This window comes from Urocitellus parryii, chromosome 3 (genome assembly GCF_045843805.1).
Source record: "Urocitellus parryii isolate mUroPar1 chromosome 3, mUroPar1.hap1, whole genome shotgun sequence".
Lineage (NCBI taxonomy): Eukaryota > Metazoa > Chordata > Mammalia > Rodentia > Sciuridae > Urocitellus > Urocitellus parryii.
Genome location: NC_135533.1, coordinates 158,883,013 through 158,899,926, shown reverse-complemented (window position 1 = coordinate 158,899,926; position 16,914 = coordinate 158,883,013). Strand labels below are relative to the sequence as shown.

The 16,914-nt window shown below is 33.0% G+C and overlaps 1 protein-coding gene across 1 annotated transcript; it reads right to left on the bottom strand.

Moving 5' to 3' along the window:
• Window positions 1-450: 450 nt before the first annotated feature.
• On the bottom strand, window positions 451-2,138 carry LOC144253802 (uncharacterized). Its single transcript, XM_077796469.1, has 3 exons — window positions 1,900-2,138; window positions 667-1,410; window positions 451-603 (listed from the first exon to the last, which is right to left on the bottom strand). Exons 1-3 carry the CDS (start codon window positions 2,136-2,138, stop codon window positions 477-479), a joined length of 1,110 nt encoding a protein of 369 aa, XP_077652595.1. The 3' UTR covers window positions 451-476.
• Window positions 2,139-16,914: the final 14,776 nt, after the last annotated feature.

Here is a 16,914-nt window from a genome sequence, read left to right as displayed (position 1 = left end):
TAAACAAACAAACAAAAACCAACAACAATAAAAAACAACTTCACCTTGCTATATTTCTCATAGATCAAAATTTTCCTCAATAATGTATATTTTCCTGATATGCAAGGCATGCAAGTTACAGGGTTTTCTACACACATTGTATGCATTAGGTTTTGATAGAGTATGCTTTTTTAAAAAAATTGACTAAAGCTCTGATGTATCATTGGCGTTTATAGGGCTTCTCTTTAATACTCAATCTGTGGAGATTTTTTAAAGACGTGAACCTTCATTAAAATCTTTGTCACATTGTTTACATTTGTAGGGTGTAATCACAACTATAATATCTTTGATAATTTTTAAATGGTGAGTTTTGATTAAAACTTTGCCACATTTCTTTTTAGTATAGTAAGTTGCCTTTCTAGTATAAAATGTCTGGTGATCAATAAAGTGTGATTGTACATTGAATGACTTTTCATTTTATAGATTTCCAAAAATTCTCAACTATGAATTCTCTGGTACTTCATAACACTTGAAACATACTTAGAAACTCTGCCACATTCTTCACATTTGTATGGCTCTTCCCCAGTATAAATTTTCTGGTCAACATTGACGCTGGAAATTTGACTAAAGTTTTGCCACATTGTTTATATTTATATGGGTTCCCTGCAGTATAAATTCTCTGGTGACCTATAAGGCTTTGCCAAGAATGTAGGAATATAAGAATCTTTACATTCTATGTCTTCTCCAGCATGAATTCTCTGGTGTTGTATAAGACGTGATCTTTGATTAAATGCTTTGCCACATTCTTTACAATTGTGTGGCTTCTCTCCAGTATGAATACTCTGGTGTTTATTAAGATGTGATCCTCGATTAAAAGCTTTGCCACATTCTTTACATTTGTATGGCTTCTCTCCAGTATGAATTCTCTGGTGATCAGTAAGGGTTTTCTTGAGAGCAAAAGCTCTGCCGCATTCTGTACATTTGTAAGGCTTCTCTCCAGTGTGAATTCTCTGGTGACGAGTAAGGTGTGATGGTTGATTAAAAGCTTTGCCACACTCTTTACATTCATATGGCTTCTCTCCAGTATGAATTTTTTGGTGATGCATAAGGTGTGATTTTCGATTAAAATCTTTACCACATTCTTCACATTTGTATGGCCTCTCTCCAGTATGAATTCTTTGGTGACGAGAAAGGTGTGCTCTTATATTAAAAGCTTTGCCACATTCTTTACATTCGTAGGGTTTCTCTCCAGTATGAATTATGTGATATTCAGTAATGCTTTCAAGTTTATTTAAAGCTCTTTCACATTCCTTACATTGATAATTCTTTTCTTGGATATGAAAGTTTGGATGGATACATTTTGAGTCTTTCTCACTTTTATTGTGTTCATAAACCTTCTTTTTTAAATGGTCACACTGATGTTTTCTAGGACTTAAAAAAAAGTATTAAATTTTGATGAGTTTCACAGAATTATACTGATTTACACAAAAATAAATATAGTGCTAATTACTTAGGGTACAGACCTGTCAAAAGATCTTGAATGATTTATCATAAATGTAGAGATCTAATTATCTATATCTGAATTTATATTAAGCAATAGTAGGTAAGTACAAATCTTCCCACATTCATTAAAATTCCATGTTTTAGCAAAAGGAAAAACTACACATCAGTCTTTTTGTAAAATAAGAATGACATTGATCACAGTCAGAAATATGTTCTTTATTTTTTGACCTCTTGTCTATAGAAATGTTTAAGTGAATGTTTACTCAATGCTATATTTCAAAATATTCCAGTAACTAAATGAAACATAAACCGGACTCAGTAGCAAATATTGTCATTTATTTAGAGAAAGGGTATAATTCTAAGTAACTGTGTGGAGAAATATTTAAAGGTACACATATATCCTCAAAAGTGACTAACATATTTTCAGCTGCTTTCTTGGGTTCAGGGGAAGTTTCACGTTCCCACAGCACTGCCACACACACCTCACCCACTAGCACCTGCTTCAGGCTGGTGGGGGCCTTGTTGAGCATGAATATTCTTTGGGTCATGGTTATGGCCCCATAAAGGGCCACAACCAACTCCATGAAGCAGAGTATTGATCCACTGCTGAGTCGGGCTGATGTACCCCCCTGTTCATGGCACTGATGGTCAACCATGCTCAATATACAGAAGAGCTACTGCTACATATTGCACGACCTGCATTGCCTAGAACTCTAGGACAACCTGTACCTGGACATTCCTGAATGCTTTTGTTTTGTTATTGTCTACAGCAGAATCACTGTGAACTACCCAAGCTACTTGTCTTCCACCAAAGAGTGCTTTATAAACGAGAATCTGTGAAAACCACATTTAAACAGTGTTGCAGGTTGTAATACCAAGTGATAGTTCGTATTATACTGCCACTAAAAACGTGTCAGAGAAACTTTTATGAAAGCTTTAGACAAATCAGGAAGAAAAACTGATTTTTGAGTTGGAAGATGATTGTATGCCCTTCCTTTAGGGACTGAAGTACTGGAAAGCTGTGCATGACTGGGTTGCCCAATCAGGAAAATTAAAATACTGTTTTCTTGTATGCATGAACACACACACACACACACACACACACACACACACACACACACACACTGTTGGGTTTGGCCCCTGGAAAGTACAATCCCATATTACATTGGCTTTAAGAACAAAAACATCAATAATTTTCAGAGTCTTTCTTACCACTATGGATTATTATTTCTGAGTAATCAGGTTAAAGCCATTCCAATGACAGTTGTTGCTTTTGGACTTCAGTTGTTTGCAGTGATGGCACTCACTTCTGCCTTTTGTCAGACACTACACTAGTAACTGTTGAGTGCCTCCTGCCTTCAACCTCCTGGAACACAGCCAGGTCTGTGATGCACAATAGTCACAGAAACAGTTTATATGCTGCTATAACAAACAAACAAACAAACAAATAAAAAAACTGGTTCCCATAATTAAAGAATGTTTTGCAAGTATCTTGGTTACTTTCCTAAGGACTAAGCAGTTTTGCTATATGGTAACCATGCTTTCCTGTCCTAGTCTGCAACCTGGAGAGAGGTTCTATTGGAAGGAAGTACCAGGCAATGCTTTTTTTCCAAAGACAAGGTGAATATATGGGGAGAATTGTATGAACAGAGCTTCCTTTTCTTTTGCAGTTGGAGTAAGACAGGATAAAGTCTTCTACTTGAAGAGAAATGTGATAGGAACTGAGGGCAGTGGTCAGATACCAGTGTCTTTATATACATTTCTTTCCCCAGCAGGCTATGAGGCCACCCCAATGACAGTTGTTGCTTTTGGACTTCTCTTCTGCCTTTTGTCAGAGAATAACACTAGTAACTGTTAAGTGCCTAAGGATTCAGTTAGTTTCAAAATTCTGGTGACTAGATCACAGGAAGCAGTAGTTTTCTAACCCTGGAGGATAAAATGCCTAAAATCTGGGTGGAAGGCGAAACACTCCATTTGCTATGTCATGCTGACACAATGTTAACCCCTTGAGCTATGCCCAGGAATATACTATTGTGTCTCAAGTCCACCCTTGTAAAGGCCAACTCCTCCCTAACTAGCCCCAGTGGTTGCCAATCCACATGTCCATCTGAATCAGGCTTTTTCCTTTACCAGAATGAGTACATGTGCTGCACACCTTGGCTCATGCCAAGTTTTGGCCCCTACTGGTGGACAAGCCAGTTGGTGTCTTGGCCAAAACCTTTAGTAACCACAGTGCTTTTCTCTCAGTTGCCTTTCTGTGTTGGATTCTTAACTTTCTAGCAAAAATCACTATCATTATGACTCTTGCTAAAAATCCTTATGTTTAACTAGCTAACCAAAATGAGAAAGAAGTCACTTTGCATTTGTTGAAGGCACATTCCTTGGGATGGCCAGATAATTAGGGCCATGGACTCAGAAGAATCTCATAACAACAGTATTAAGCTTACTGGAGACATGGATGTGATCCAGGAAGTCTCTGGATTTGATGCTTCAAATATTTTCCTTCCTATGTATAAGAGCAAACCCCATCCTACAAAACAAACAAACAACAACAACAAAAAAAACCCACAAAATACGCAATTCTTTTCAGATTCCAACTTGGAGTTCTATTGAAGATGTTGTTGCTATGGAAAGTGAAGCAATCAAATGGAGGATTTTGCTAACTTATGAGCCTTTAAATAGCACTGAATGTACACCAAGATCATTTCCAGTGGAATTAAAATTAGAAATGAATTTATACATGCACTTGACTCAAATTATCAAAAGTCAGGGAGAGTCCCAGAATGAAGTGTCTTTAAAAAGTGGAAGAAACACTCAAGAAAGTGGAGAAACACTCATGATATGCCAAAGAGAGACTAGAACACTGTTCCCTACAGGGGAGATGGTTGACGGTGAGCCATGCCTCCTTCAAAGGTCACCTTACCTGCTAAGTATGGTGGTTTTAATTTTCTGCAGAATTTTCTGATTTACAACCTTTAGTCTTTCACCTCCCCTAATCTGCCCCAACACCCATCCTGCTACTCCTTACCCAGAAGTGTTTTCTACCTCTTCGCTTGCACCCAGACTTATCTCAGAAGCCTTCCCAGTATTTTAATAAGGCCCCCAAGTCTGCTTTTGGGGCTTGATGCAGACCTGTAGGCCACAGGGACTCTGGATATTCTGGGAGCCTTGTGCCAAGAATTCCTTGAGTCTTTCCTTTGCTTGAATTGCCATCCATGACAGATAAGGAGTGCACTATTTGGTGTTTTCTACAAAGACCTAGTTGCTTCTCCTCCTCCTCTTCCTCGTCTTTTTTTTTTTTTAAATTCTTGTTTCATTTAAAAAGCAATGATTATCAAACTTCCACCTAAAAAAATATTTAATTACTGAATAGTTCTTGTCAACTGAAATGAACTAGTGAAACTCGCTGTTATTCTTCCATTTTTCCATAATCTGAGTGTTTTCCACGTCTGTAAGTGGAAATACTATAGGTGTGTTTAGAACAGAAACAATTCACCTATACTATGTAGAAAATTACTTTTTTATCACACCATAGAATTTTCAGGTTGGAGTACTGCAGTATTATATTAATAATTTGCAGACATTAGTCTAATGTGAACTCATGTACAGATTAGTAATCATTTTAAAAAATAACTAATTAATCAGTATTTAATCATTGTTTTGATTTTATTTAAATAAATATTTATAATCATATTTTTAAAGCTGAGAGAACTGGCTGAATGATTATTTTTTGAAGGTATTTTGAAGATAGTTTCATAATGGCCTAAAATGTTGCTTATATACATAGATTGACACATATTGTCACTCTGAGGAGTCTTCTAAGATGTTATATAATAAATAAACTGACTTCATTTTAAATAATCATCATGCATTTGTTACGTTCATTAAGATAAATTACTGACCTTCCCTCTGTCCCACATTTTCCATTTCTTCTTTAAAAGTAAATTTTTATTGTCATAGTTTCCATACCTTCCATTTTTCATGGTTTGCCATAAATAGTTTATTCCTTGATCTGCTGAAATTTCTAGTATTTGATGAGGAGACATTCCTGAAAGAAATTAAAATAACAAATTATTCCACTTATTAGACTGTGGTGAATATACTCTGCAAATATATAAAATTTTACCAAGGTCAGGAAAATATCCATAAGCAGTATAATCTAAGCCCATTATTACTAAAGAAATATACAAAATCCACACTGAAATGGTGACAAACTTGTGAGCACTTCCAAAATGATCTTGAGATTTCACAGGAACACAACACTCAAACTTTGACTATGCTGTGATAACACTGTCAAATTACAGCCTCTCAGTCCAACTTTTTCAGATTCCACATGTGACTCAAATGTTGCAGAAAACGACTTTCTCCTTTATTTCTTTTCTTTTATGTTTGGGGGAAATGTAACTTAAAATAAAACACAGGGGTGTTTTATCACTGAACTACATTCATAGACTTTCTATATATACATTTTTATATGTTTTGAGACAGGATGTCACAAAGATGCAGAAGCTCATTTTAAAGTTGCAATTCTATTGCCTTAGCCTCCAAATTATCTAAAATTACAGTTATGTATCATTGCATCTAACCAATTTTTGTTTATTTAGTAACTTTCAAACCTTTTGCAAAACGACTATAATCATGTATTTTTAAAGGGATTTTAAGTGGAAAAACATCAATGAAACTAACAATACACACACAAAAAGAGAAAATTGACTCAAGCAGAGACACTATATAACACTATAAATTGACACTTGGGAAATTGAGAGTTGTTATTATCTAAAGAATGCCAAGTAACCAACTGATTGATAATTATTGAACTAATTAACAATGAAGAAAAGTGACTGAAATTTAGTTTAAAAAAAGTAGCAATAGAAAAATGGAAAATTGTGTATTAGAAATATTTTTTAAGAAACAATGTCTGATAAATTAGAAATGTGGGAGAAAAAAATATCAAATTTAACAATCTTAATTAAAAAGATTCAAGATAAAGCATTTATACAACTTTTTAAAACTCTTCAAGAAAAATTTTTGATAGAACCCAGAAAAATAAATGTCATCTGTAAAGATACTTCTATTTGTTTAATAGTTGAATTCTTAGCAGACGTCTTCCAGAAAGGAATTGGAGCATTTAGTCATGTGTGTTTAAAGACAAAAGACACTAATCTAAAATTCTGTATACACAAATACTATTTTTTGAAGCTAAAGAAACATACATGTTATCAAGATATGTAAATGCTCAAAAATTTCCTCACTTTTAGACCTGTTCTAAGAGAAACACTAAAGGAAATTCTTTCAATAAAATAAAGTTACACAACAGTATAAATCATAAAAATTTGAAAGGGAGAAAAGCAAAGTATACACAAATGTAAATTCCATTTTACTGTCATGGTAGTGCATAAAACATTCAATTCTGCTACAGAATTTGAAAGACTAAAGGATAAAAATTATCATAAATCTCTGTTAATTGGTATAGATTATAAAAAACAGCTATGATATCAATAACAAATCATAACAAGACATATAAAGTCACTGATTTTTATAAGAAACCAATGTTAGTTCAGTTTAGAATAAAGTGCAAACTAAGTAGTTTTATTTCTTATTTGTTCATTTTTGTTAATATGACAGTGTAATGTATCTTGACATATCATACATACATGGAGAATAATTTACCAATCTTTTGGTTGTACATGACGTAGAGTTACACTGGTCATAATTCATACATGAACATGAAAACATTATGCTCAACTCATTCTACCATCTTTGAAGAACTTTTATGTGACTTCAAATTTATAAAAAAAATTGTCATAGAAGATATAAAGAAAAATAGGGAGGTATCAAAACATTACTCTAAAAAAATATATAAACCACAAATTAAAGTGTTTTTTTAAAAGTAGGAAAAACTATAAGAAATAACCCAAACTTCAAAAGCTTAAAGTAGTAAATTCTTCCTCATCAGTAATTTAAGTACAAATAATCTATTATAAAAAACTAATCAGAACACATAATGTAACCAATAAGATTAAACCTAAATATATGTACTTATGTCAGATCTAAGTCTACAGGAGTTTTCCTTTAGATATAAGGTCACAGATATACTAAAACCAAAAGGATGAAAAGAATATTACATTCAAAATTATGCAGATGATAATATAAGAAATAATTAGAGGCAAAGTAGAATATTATATGATGGTAAATGTGGTCAATTTGTAGAATACAATAGTAGTAAGTACACGTGTAGCACAAATCATATTTTCCAAATATAGAAGGCAAACACTGAAAGAATTCAACATGATTGAAAGCAACCAAGTAATACTAGGGGACATCCATCCCCAATTAATGCAAAGGAACAAAATAGTATTGGAATAGTAAACAGGGAATAGAAAATTTAAAAAAGTATTATTTACATTAAGAGTCAATTACATGAAGAGTCAATCTTGCTGGGTGTGGTGGTGCATGCCTGTAATCCCAGTGGCTTAGGTGGGTGAGATAGGAGGACTGAGATAGGTGAGTCCAAAGGCAGCTTCAACCATAGTGAGGTGCTAAACAACTCCGTGAGACCTTGTTTCTAAATAAAGTACAAAATAGGGCTGGCAATATGCCTCAGTGTTTGAGTGCCCCCAAGTTGAATTCATTATACCACCAAAAAAAAAAAAAAAAAGAGAGAGAGAGAGAGAGAATCTTTTCAATAGTTTATGGAAATATACTCCCAAAGGGACCAGGTAAAAAGAACAAAAAAAAATGTTAATAATTATTAAATACTGAAATTTTTTTCTACTATAATTAGTTGGGACTCCAAAGGAAATTTGTAACCAAAAATTCATCAATGTGACTTCAAAACCAGATTTAGAAACTTAGCAAGACTCTGTCTCAAAAATAAAAATTAAAATGGGTTGTGCATGTGACTCAGTTGTTAAGCATCCATGGTAGAAGAAAAAAGGCCCTATACCACACAAAGTGATTTAATAAGCTAAGAATAACACAAAACAACTATCAAACACTCAATATTATTTTAGCAGGAAAAAATAAGTTACTTTAAAAGTTGTATGTAGTATCCAGGGTACATAAATAACTAACCATTCAAAATAAAGAAAATGTATCCTCATATAAAAATAATGAAAGCTACAATATTCAATAGTTTTATTTCAACATGAAGTTAGATGAGTAAGACAGATGTAACAAAACTGAGAGTAATTAGCCCTCAATTTTAGGGCAAGCAAGAAGGAATGGTGTCTGAGATATGTTACAAAACAATTTGAATGTAAGACTGTAGGTTTAAGTATACGTAAGTTAGTTAATGGTTTTGATCAAAATTAAAATTTGAAAAATATATAAAAGATAAACAGAATTGTGGAAATCTTTGTAAGCTACCTTTGAAATGCTTAAGTTTTACTCCTACATAAAAGAACAAATTCATTTATGTAGAGATGATGAATATGCTAGTAATTCTAGCTGCTGGGAAGGCTGAGGCAGGGAAATGGAAATATAAAACCAGCTTCAGCAACTTTGCAAGAATCTGTTTCAAAATAAAACTATAAAACTGGAGATGTATCTCAGTATTATAGCAACCCTGATTTCAATCTGCAGTATCCAAACACATTTATATGTATTTATATAATAAAATTTAGATAAATTATATGAATAGTCAAATAAACAAAGTAAACAAAGTACTATATATAAATCACAAACAAAACAGGGATAATAACTACTACTTAAAAAAATCTCTTTAAATTACAATTCTCAGCTATATTTATATAGCCACAAGGAACAGGCATTGTGAATCATTGCTATTAATAAAATGGCAAAAATATTTCAAAGAAAATGCAGTATAAGCCTGTATAAAAATCTCTGATAAAAAAATTTGAATAGATAAACAATATTAGAGAAACTGTTCTACAATATTATGTATTACAATGGATTAACTTAGAATTATTCAGACATATGTACAGATTTTCAAGTGATACCCCCGTGCACACCCCCACCCCGGGAAGATCAATAAACTTCTGTCAGATTATGCAAATCCTCAAAGGCATTAGGGAGTACTTTGTTAATTTTAATGTAGTGATATTATTGGAGAACAAGAGGAGCTTCTAGAATTAGAAAGCATGGTAAATACAGGGCAGGGTATGTTCTTAACTGATTGCAAAAAAAGTAAATAAATAAACCAAGGTTTGTATAAAGCATTTCTGTTGAATTTTAGCTTCTCAATTAACATTTTAAACTGTGGCTTCCTCTTTGACAGTTTATTATTTTTTTCATTGATTTCTACCCACTTGGATATATCGTGTCAATTTTCTTTCAAATTCTACAGTTACTTCTTGGGACAGAACAGTGACCAAGGCAGACTGAAATATAGCAAGATGGCTTTATTGGAAAATGGAATATGACACATTTTGGTAATCTCATTGTAACTACTGATGGGTCTTAATGTTGTCCTCATTAGGAATAAAAAAAAAAAAACAAACAGGAGATTCCAGAAAATTATTTATTTATAGTGTTTTTCCTGGGAGAAGCACTAATATACTTTGGAAGCATTTTCAGTCTCTAGATTGTGAGGACTGCTTTGAACTATCAAAACTGTAATGAAAATATAGATTAAACATAAAAAAAATCTTTAACATTTTCTTTTCTAAACCAATGCCTGATCTTTATTCTAAAAAGAAGGATCTGACATTTTATCATGTGGAATGGAAGCTGCCAAGATATATTCTACAAAGGAAGAAAAATACCTATTGATAATGAAATTAGGGATTCAGAAGGAAATTTATGCTCACCCAGAAAGACCAGGCTTCTATAAATCTCTAACATCACATCTCTATATAAATTCTGTTGAGCAGGATTCAGGTATTTCCATTCCTCTTCAGAGAAATCAATGGCCACATCCCTAAATGTTAATGGTTCCTGAAATAAAAATGAATAAATACATATAACATCAACCTTATGATCATGGTTGGCAGAGTTTTAATTTGACAAACGTTGTAAAAAATCGACAGTTTTAACTTGTCACAAGTTGTGATAAATTGATGATTTTAATTTGACACAAGTTGTAATGAGAGTTAGAAGAACTGGCTCTAACATAGGAGAGTGACCTCAAAATTCAATATACTTTTCAACAGAGTGGTATACTCTAATGTATTACCTATCTTTGAGGAAAGAAAATGCATTCAAAAGAGAATGAAATAAGTAGAAAATAAATAAGCAACAAAACCATCAGTGTATATACTACACTTCCATGAAATAAAATGCAAAATTAAGGCAAACATCAGAATATATATCTTAATTGTTATGTTTATATTTTATAAGATAAATTATGCATATTTCTCAGAAGAGAATTTTATACTGCGTTAGAAGAGTGCTTCTCAAATTTAATGTGTACAATCATGAATTGAAGAATTTATTAAAGAACAGACTGTGATTCTGTATTTCTGGGGTGCAGTCTAGGTTTGAATATGCATCAAGCTCTCTAGTGATGTAAATGCCAATGGTCCAAAAAAAGCTGACGAATACTACTGAAGTAGAACACTAAAGAAAAAATATTGCTCATAAATTCAAATTTTTAAAGAATTTATGCATTTTATTATTATAGCATGTTGCAATAAGAATTCTTTCTGCATTCAAATATACACATAACAATACAAGAGTTTTTCATACTTTCATGAATAAAACGCAAAATAATCAATGAAACACATGCCTATAATTCCAACATGAGAGGATGAGGCATCAAGATGGCAAGTTCAAAGCCATCCTCAGGAACTTAGTGAAGCATTAAGTAACTTAGCAAGATCCTGTCTCTAGATAAAATATAAAAAAGGGCTGAGGATATGACTTAATATTTAAGCATCCCTGGTTCAATCCCTGGTAAGAAAAAAAAATCTATGAAACCAGGAATACTTTTAATTTTTGAGGACTTTTTTTTTTTTCAAACCTCCAGTATACAGTAGTTCCTTGGGTTTGCCCAAGTTTATCTGACCTATAATTTATCAAAAAAGTAATACAAAGGTTAAAATAAAGTGTGAAATTAAAAGAAATTACAGAGCAGGGTGGTCAGTTATTTTAACTAAGAAAGGAAATGGATACACGTTAAAAAAAAAGCAGGAAATCAGATTGATTAAACTGATTAAACACATGCAGCAAATGACTGCCACATTGCAAGTGTGTATCTGAGCATTCTGGTTCCCATGACCTCGGAAAATGAAATGAAACCTCCATTCCTATCAGAGGTGAGAAAACATGTCTTCCTTCCCAAATCCCCTTCTTTGAACCAAATTTTAAGTAAATAATTTGTATTAGACACAGCAGGGTGCTATGAGATGAGAGTCCCCAATAGCAGGCAAAGTATCCCAACTGCTGCCTGGTAAGATTCAACTCCTTCCAGATATTAAACTATAAACAATGTGTGATGTGAACCCAAGGGAAAGGACTCTCATGTCTTTAGATCTGTCTATGACTTGACACTAAAATTTAGATGTGAAAGAAGAGATTAAAATTTCTTACTTTGCCATTGGGCCTTCACCCTAGATGTGTGCTATGGTTGTCTGTTTTTGTTGTTGTTGTTGCTGCTTGTTTGTTTGTTTTGTTATAGAGTATGATGTGAGTTTAAATACCAGTAACATATTTTCATGTATATACGCATGTCTACATAATTAAAAATCATTTAATAGGACTTTCAACATTAAATCAGGAAAAATAAAATTAGTATTTCTTGCATTCCTATTTCTACTCAGTTAATTTGAAATCAGCATGTATTAAATTCTGGCAGCCTTTTTTCCACTGGGTATATTTGTTGATGAGCTATCAAATATTAGAATTTATCCCAAATAGAATAATTCAGGATTAAAATGATCAGTAAGTGGGTAAGCCCAATTTAGATTTGGGTTTAGCTGAGCTATACTTCTGATTTCATCTAGGCTCCTTTAGGCATATACTCTGCTACTAAATATGGTAGCCCTGTGGTCCACTGTGGCATTTTCATTCTCATTCATGTGAGATCTTCTCCTTCTTAAGCCTAATCTGAGCTTCTTCACCTTGAGATGTTAGGCTTTACAATAAAAAATCAGGGAGAATTCAAGAAATTTTAGGCATAGGCATTATACCAGTACATTTACATACTTGCTCTATTTTGCTGGCTGAAATATATAAGCCATTCTAGATTCAAGTCTTGGCAAACATATACTTGTCAATAAGAACAAATACAAAAGAACATTGTCAATGGCCTGGATAAAGGGGAGGATGAAAAACTGGAGCTATTCTGCTCACTTCAAATAATAAAATGTATTCCACTTAGTTTTAGAAAAAAAGATTTCATAAAAACCTACCACCTGTGCATGATTCAGTTAGGTCATATCGTCAATTCAACTTACAAAACAACAACAATAAAAAAAAAAAAAAAAAACCTGGATTCTTATTGCTACTAAATAACAGCTTAAAACAATAGAAACACATTCTTACATAATTATAGATGTTTTCATTATCATGACAAAGGATTAATATCAAAGTATTAGCAAAACCACACTCCCTCCAGAGGCTCTTAAAAAGAATTATTCTATCTTCTGGTGGCTGTTGGTATTCCTTGCCTTATGATCACCACTGTTTCTCTTCTAATGGTGATATAGCTTTCAAAAGCATAATGATAGACAAAATAACTTTTTATAGAACATGGTGATATTGCAACAGATTGTAAGTTCCAAACACCACAGAATCTGGGAACCATAGCACAAAAGATGGCCAATCCTCCAATGAGCTTATCCTTACACACTGTATTTGACAGAATCACAGAAAAGGAAATTTCATTCACAGAAGAATAAAGAAATAGAAGGGACCCTGGGCCAGATGAATAAAGGTTAAAGATTCACAAATGTGAGATGGATAAAGAGTGGCATCATGCACTGTCTCCAAAATCCTGAAGAAACAAAATTCGTGGACAACCAAATGTAAGCAAGCTCATTAGACAGAGTCAAACCCAGCTGTGAGCCATGTCCAGAGAGCAGGTCTTATCTGGTTTTTTGCCTCAAACCATGAAAACTATCCCAAGCCCATGGAGCTTTGGATTTTTCCAACTAATACTTCATTCAACCTTTGTGCATATCCTCAGTCATCCCCTTACAATACATATGGTTGTGCTTATCTGAATACTGTGAATGGGGAATCTACAAATGTCAGTTATCTCATTTATTCAATTTCTAAGATATTTCCCTGTACGTTTTTTGTACTGATATCTTTGAAGGCCACTTTTTAAAATTTTAGATCAATGTATATCCAGCGATCAAAGGTAGATCATTAAGTGGGAAACTACATACGGAACAAAGGGTTTACAAGGCAGAATCAATGAAGTGTTACATTATTGAGGAAAAAGGACATACCAAAAGAATAAAGCACAGTCAATGTGTTTCTAAATCCACTTCACATGAGTAAATATTTAACTGCCACATAAATATATAAATAGAAGTATAAATCAATACAACTTAGATAAGTTAATTCTAAAGGCAGTACACTGCTGCATACTCATCACGAAGAAAAACAGCAAATAAAAAGGCAAAATGTCTCAATTGTTAAAAAGATTAAAAATTACAAACATGTTTAGTGAATGAATTGTCAAACCCTTCTGTAGGCTATGCAAAATTCTTTAGCCACTTTGAAAATTGGTTTGGTACTATCTACTTACTTATACCTTATAAGCCATCAATTCTAATCTTTGATAGAATAGACATATACCATAATATTCTTAGAATGCTCCAACAGGTAGCTGCCACTGCTGCTTTTATCATCAAACTAGACTGCATTTGCCACCACCTTCCAAAATACAGGCCTCCTACATCAAGGTTCTGGTACCTAAGATTCCCACAAACCTATGTCAGTAAAAAGCATAGAAAAAAGTGGCACACTTGAAAATCAAAAATCTAAGGACACAGTGGAAGAATAGGCAAAATGGACAAAGTAGAAGAAAAACTGGTGAAGGAGAAGGAGAATGGATATGAGGAGGAAGAAAAAACTGCTAAGGAAATATAAGATGCAGAGATGAGATAAAGATGGATCCCAAGTGAGAGAAGACAGGAAATATTGTGACAGCATAACACTGACACCACTGGTCTCATATTTAGAGATCCCTAAGAACCAAAAGTTAATGGTACAATCAAACAACTATGCCACACATTTGGCTCTCTACTCTTAGAGCTCTACCAGAGGTGCACACTTTTTGTTTTTTTCTCCCAAGCATTGTAATTTCTTTCTCTCTAGGCACTGCTCATGCAACTTAAACCTGTTGTTTTTCTACTTTCTGATCTGTTCTATCTGAGCTCTCCAGCTTGTCACCAGTAACACATATCCATTCTTTTTTCTTTCAACCCATTAAACCAATCCTTTTTTCTCAGGTAATCTCTTATAAGTGCACTCTTAATACATCAACCCTGACATTCTGAGCTATCCCTTTTTATTGTGAGCTATCTTCATTCTGATGCCTCAAATTTGCTTCACCAGCAAAGCATTAAGCAAGACTAGGGTCAGGTTTGGTTTCCCAAATAATGAGCTACTTTATTTTATCATCCCCCTTTTTTGTATAAACAAACAAACAAACAAACCCACTTCTGTTTTTTATTTGTTTTATTTTAAAAGAAATGATACTTTAAACAGAACAGTTATAGTTACCACTAGGGAGACAGGAGGCTAGTGCACTTTTCTGTAGCATCATTAATGTTCTAACTCTTGATAAAACTAGTAGTTATATAGTATATTCCCTTTGTAATAATTCATTGATCTGTATAGTTTTAATTCTGGTTGAGTATTAACATTGATAAATAAGATCAAATTCATTAAATAAAAGGTGGTATAAAAAAGCAGAAGATAGAGACATTAAAATGGTACTAGAAAATACTTTGGGGCAATGGATATATTAATTGATTATTGAGCTAGTTTATGGATGTGTTCATATGTCAAAAGATAAAATTATGCACCTTAAATATGCATAGTAATTATATCAATAAATCTGAAAATGTGTTATGTGTTTAAGTTGAAGTTAAAAAGAAACCATAAACTATTAAATGATAATTTTAGAATGAAAATAAACTCTTCTGATAGCTAGCATCTCTATTAATAATTGAGAATAATTTCCAGTAACTTGAATGAACAATATCTTCATCCTTAAAAATGCATTAATTAGGGATAGAGATATAGTTCAGTTGATAGAATGCTTGCCTTTCATGCTCAAGGCCTTGGGTTCAATACCCAGCACCTCAAACACACACACAAAAAATACTTTAGCTAACTGATCATGGTGGCATAAATTTATAATTCCATTGGCTTAGGAAGTTCAAAGACAACCTCAGCAACTCTGTGAGGTCCTAAGCAACACCAAGGCATTCTGTTTCTAAAGAAACATTAAAAAGGATTGAGAAGGTGGATCAGTGGAGAAGTGTCCCTGGGTTCAATCAGGTTAAAAAACAAAACCCTCCCTTTTTTTTTTTTTTCATTAAATATTTCATGTTTGTCTAACTAGTTGTTTTTGATTGTCTCATAAAATTAAGTAAAAAACTTTCTATTGTGACATAGAATATGTCAGTGATATTGACATATCCTATCACCTTAAGTATGATGATTATTTGAATATTCAGTTAGTGTATATGAGAATAAGATCTACCAATAGAACAATGGAAGAAAAGTGAAAGTATAAAAGTAAAGCTCACCTTTTTGGTCAATTTACTTTTGACAAGTTTGTCAAGAGAAAATAAATGAAGAATAAGTAGATTCTTGCACAAGAATAATAAGTAGACTCTTCCACAATAATAATAAGTAGTCTCTTCCACAATAAGATTGGTATAATTGCAAATTCATGTATAAAGAAGTGATATTAGTTATACATGAAATTATGTACAATAGTTAACATGAATTGAATATTACACAATAATATGAGGGCTAAAGTTGTAAATATTAAGAAGAAAACTATAACATCTTTATGAATAAGATTTACCAGTGGATTCTTAGTTATGCTTCAAAACACAGAAAAATTCATACCTAATGCTTTATTGCATAAACAAGCAGCAAGAATTTATTTAAAGAAGAGTAAAAGATTCAGAGCCATAGATGGTGCTTTAGAGGGTCCTCAAAACCTAGGTTGGTGGTTCTGACACCACTTTACCATTGAAGCATCTGGATTACATTCAAAGTTGGACACTAGTACTATTCTTGCATTGGAAGTGATTTGTTGGTTATGAATATCATTCCTTCCCTGCCTCCAATAGTCTTGGAAATGTGAGGAATGGATGATATGTTTAGAATCATAATTTTGAACACACTTAGCATAGACCCATTTGATAACAGAAGACACTGATATTCTGAAAACAAGGAAAAAGACACCTCATCAAGCCCTAAAGAGTAGACAAAAGAAACCCTGAGGAAAAAAACAAACAAACAAAAAAACAGCAGTCATTCATTAAATAGGTTTTT